A 2,187-nucleotide genomic window follows, 5' to 3' on the forward strand; every position below is an offset into this window, starting at 1 on the left:
TGGGACTGGGGGGGCTGGGACCTCCCATTCCAAGGGATTCCATGGAATTGGCTGGGACTGGGGGGCTGGGACTCTGGGAATGACCTCCCCTTTGTTCCCCCTGTCCCATTTGGGACACAGACACTGGATCACCCCCAATGACCCCACAAGTGACCCCCCTGTGTCCCCCCTGTCCCATTTGGGGCACAGACTGTGAATGACCCCCTTTTTTCCCCCCTTTCCTTCCCAGCTGACCTGTCCCTGGACCCCGACACGGCCAACCCCTACCTGGTGCTGTGGTGGGACAGTGACCCCACAAGTGACCCCCCTGTGTCCTCCCTGTCCCATTTGGGGCACAGACTGTGAATGACCCCCTTTTTTCCCCCCTCCTTTCCCAGCTGATCTCTCCCTGGACCCCGACACGGCCAACCCCTACCTGGTGCTGTGGTGGGACAGTGACCCCACAAGTGACCCCACAAGTGACCCCCCTGTGTCCTCCCCATCCCATTTGGGGCACAGCCACTGAATCACCCCTTTTCCCCCCTCCTTTCCCAGCCAACCTGTCCCTGGACCCCGACACGGCCAACCCCTACCTGGTGCTGTCGGAGGACAGTGACCCCACAAGTGACCCCACAAGTGACCCACCTGCATCCTCCCCATCCCATTTGGGGCACAGACTGTGAATGACCCCCTTTCTCTCCCCCTCCTTTCCCAGCCGACCTGTCCCTGGACCCTGACACGGCCAACCCCTACCTGGTGCTGTCGGAGGACAGTGACCCCAAAAGTGACCCCCCTGTTGGGTTTGGGGCACAGCCACTGAATCACCCCCTTTTCTCCCCCCTCTCTTCCCAGCCGATCTCTCCCTGGACCCCGACACGGCCAACCCCTACCTGGTGCTGTCGGAGGACAGTGACCCCACAAGTGACCCCAAAAGTGACCCCCCTGTCCCATTTGGGGCACAGACTGTGAATGACCCCCTTTTTTCCCCCCTCCTTTCCCAGCTGACCTGTCCCTGGACCCCGACACGGCCAACCCCTACCTGGTGCTGTGGTGGAACGGTGACCCCACAAGTGACCCCACAAGTGACCCCCCTGTCCCATTTGGGACACAGCCACTGAATGACCCCTTTCTCCCCTCCTTTCCCAGCCGACCTGTCCCTGGACCCCGACACGGCCAACCCCTACCTGGTGCTGTGGTGGGACAGTGACCCCACAAGTGACCCCACAAGTGACCCACCTGCATCTTCCCCATCCCATTTGAGACACAGCCACTGAATGACCCCCTTTTTTTCCCCCTCCTTTCCCAGCTGATCTCTCCCTGGACCCCGACACGGCCAACCCCTACCTGGTGCTGTCGGAGGACAGTGACCCCACAAGTGACCCCACAAGTGACCCCACAAGTGGCCCCACAAGTGACCCTCCTGTTGGGTTTGGGGCACAGACTGAATCACCCCTTTCTCCCCCCTCCTTTCCCAGCTGACCTGTCCCTGGACCCCGACACGGCCAACCCCTACCTGGTGCTGTGGTGGGACAGTGACCCCACAAGTGACCCCCCTGTCCCATTTGGGACACAGACTCTAAATCACCCCTTTTTCCCCTCCTTTCCCAGCCGACCTGTCCCTGGACCCCGACACGGCCAACCCCTACCTGGTGCTGTCGGAGGACAAGCGCAGCGTCCGCCTGCGCGGGGCCCCCCAGGAGCTGCCGGCGCACCCCAAGCGCTTCGACTACGCCTTCTGCGTCCTGGCCTGCGAGGGCTTCCAGGCGGGGCGGCACTACTGGGAGGTGGAGGTGGGCGACGGCGAGAGCTGGGTGCTGGGGGCCGCCCGCGAGTCCGTGCGGCGCAAGGAGAAGGTCGACTTCGCCCCCGAGGAGGGGATCTGGGCGGTGGGGCTCAACTGGAAGGGCAAGAATTGGGATCAGTACCAGGCGTTCACCTCGCCCGAGACGCCGCTGTCGCTGTGCGAGCGGCCCCGCAAGGTGGGCGTGTACCTGGACTACGAGGGCGGCTGGGTGGCCTTCTACAACGCCGACACCATGGCGCCCATCTTCACCTTCACCGCCGCCTTCTCCGAGAGGATCTTCCCCTTCTTCTGGCTCTTCTACGTCGGCTCCTCGCTGTCCCTCTGCAACTGAGGCGCTGCCGCCCGCCCGAGCTGCCACCGCCACTCCTCCTCTCCTCCCTCTCCTCCTCCTCCTCCTCTCCTCC

At 63.6% G+C, this 2,187-nt stretch overlaps 1 protein-coding gene across 1 annotated transcript in view; it reads left to right on the top strand.

Annotated features, from left to right (window-relative positions):
- Window positions 1-2,181, top strand: part of TRIM15 (tripartite motif containing 15) — a gene marked incomplete at its 5' end in the record, with an annotated part of 4,742 nt that extends 2,561 nt beyond the window's left edge. The window contains one exon of the mRNA XM_017840062.1: window positions 1,588-2,181. Coding sequence (XP_017695551.1) covers window positions 1,588-2,114 — 527 coding nt within the window. The remainder of the gene's footprint in view (window positions 1-1,587) is intronic.
- Between the last annotated feature and the right edge of the window lie 6 nt (window positions 2,182-2,187).

The sequence above is a fragment of the Lepidothrix coronata genome, unplaced genomic scaffold, assembly GCF_001604755.1.
Source record: "Lepidothrix coronata isolate B3197 unplaced genomic scaffold, Lepidothrix_coronata-1.0 Scaffold765, whole genome shotgun sequence".
Lineage (NCBI taxonomy): Eukaryota > Metazoa > Chordata > Aves > Passeriformes > Pipridae > Lepidothrix > Lepidothrix coronata.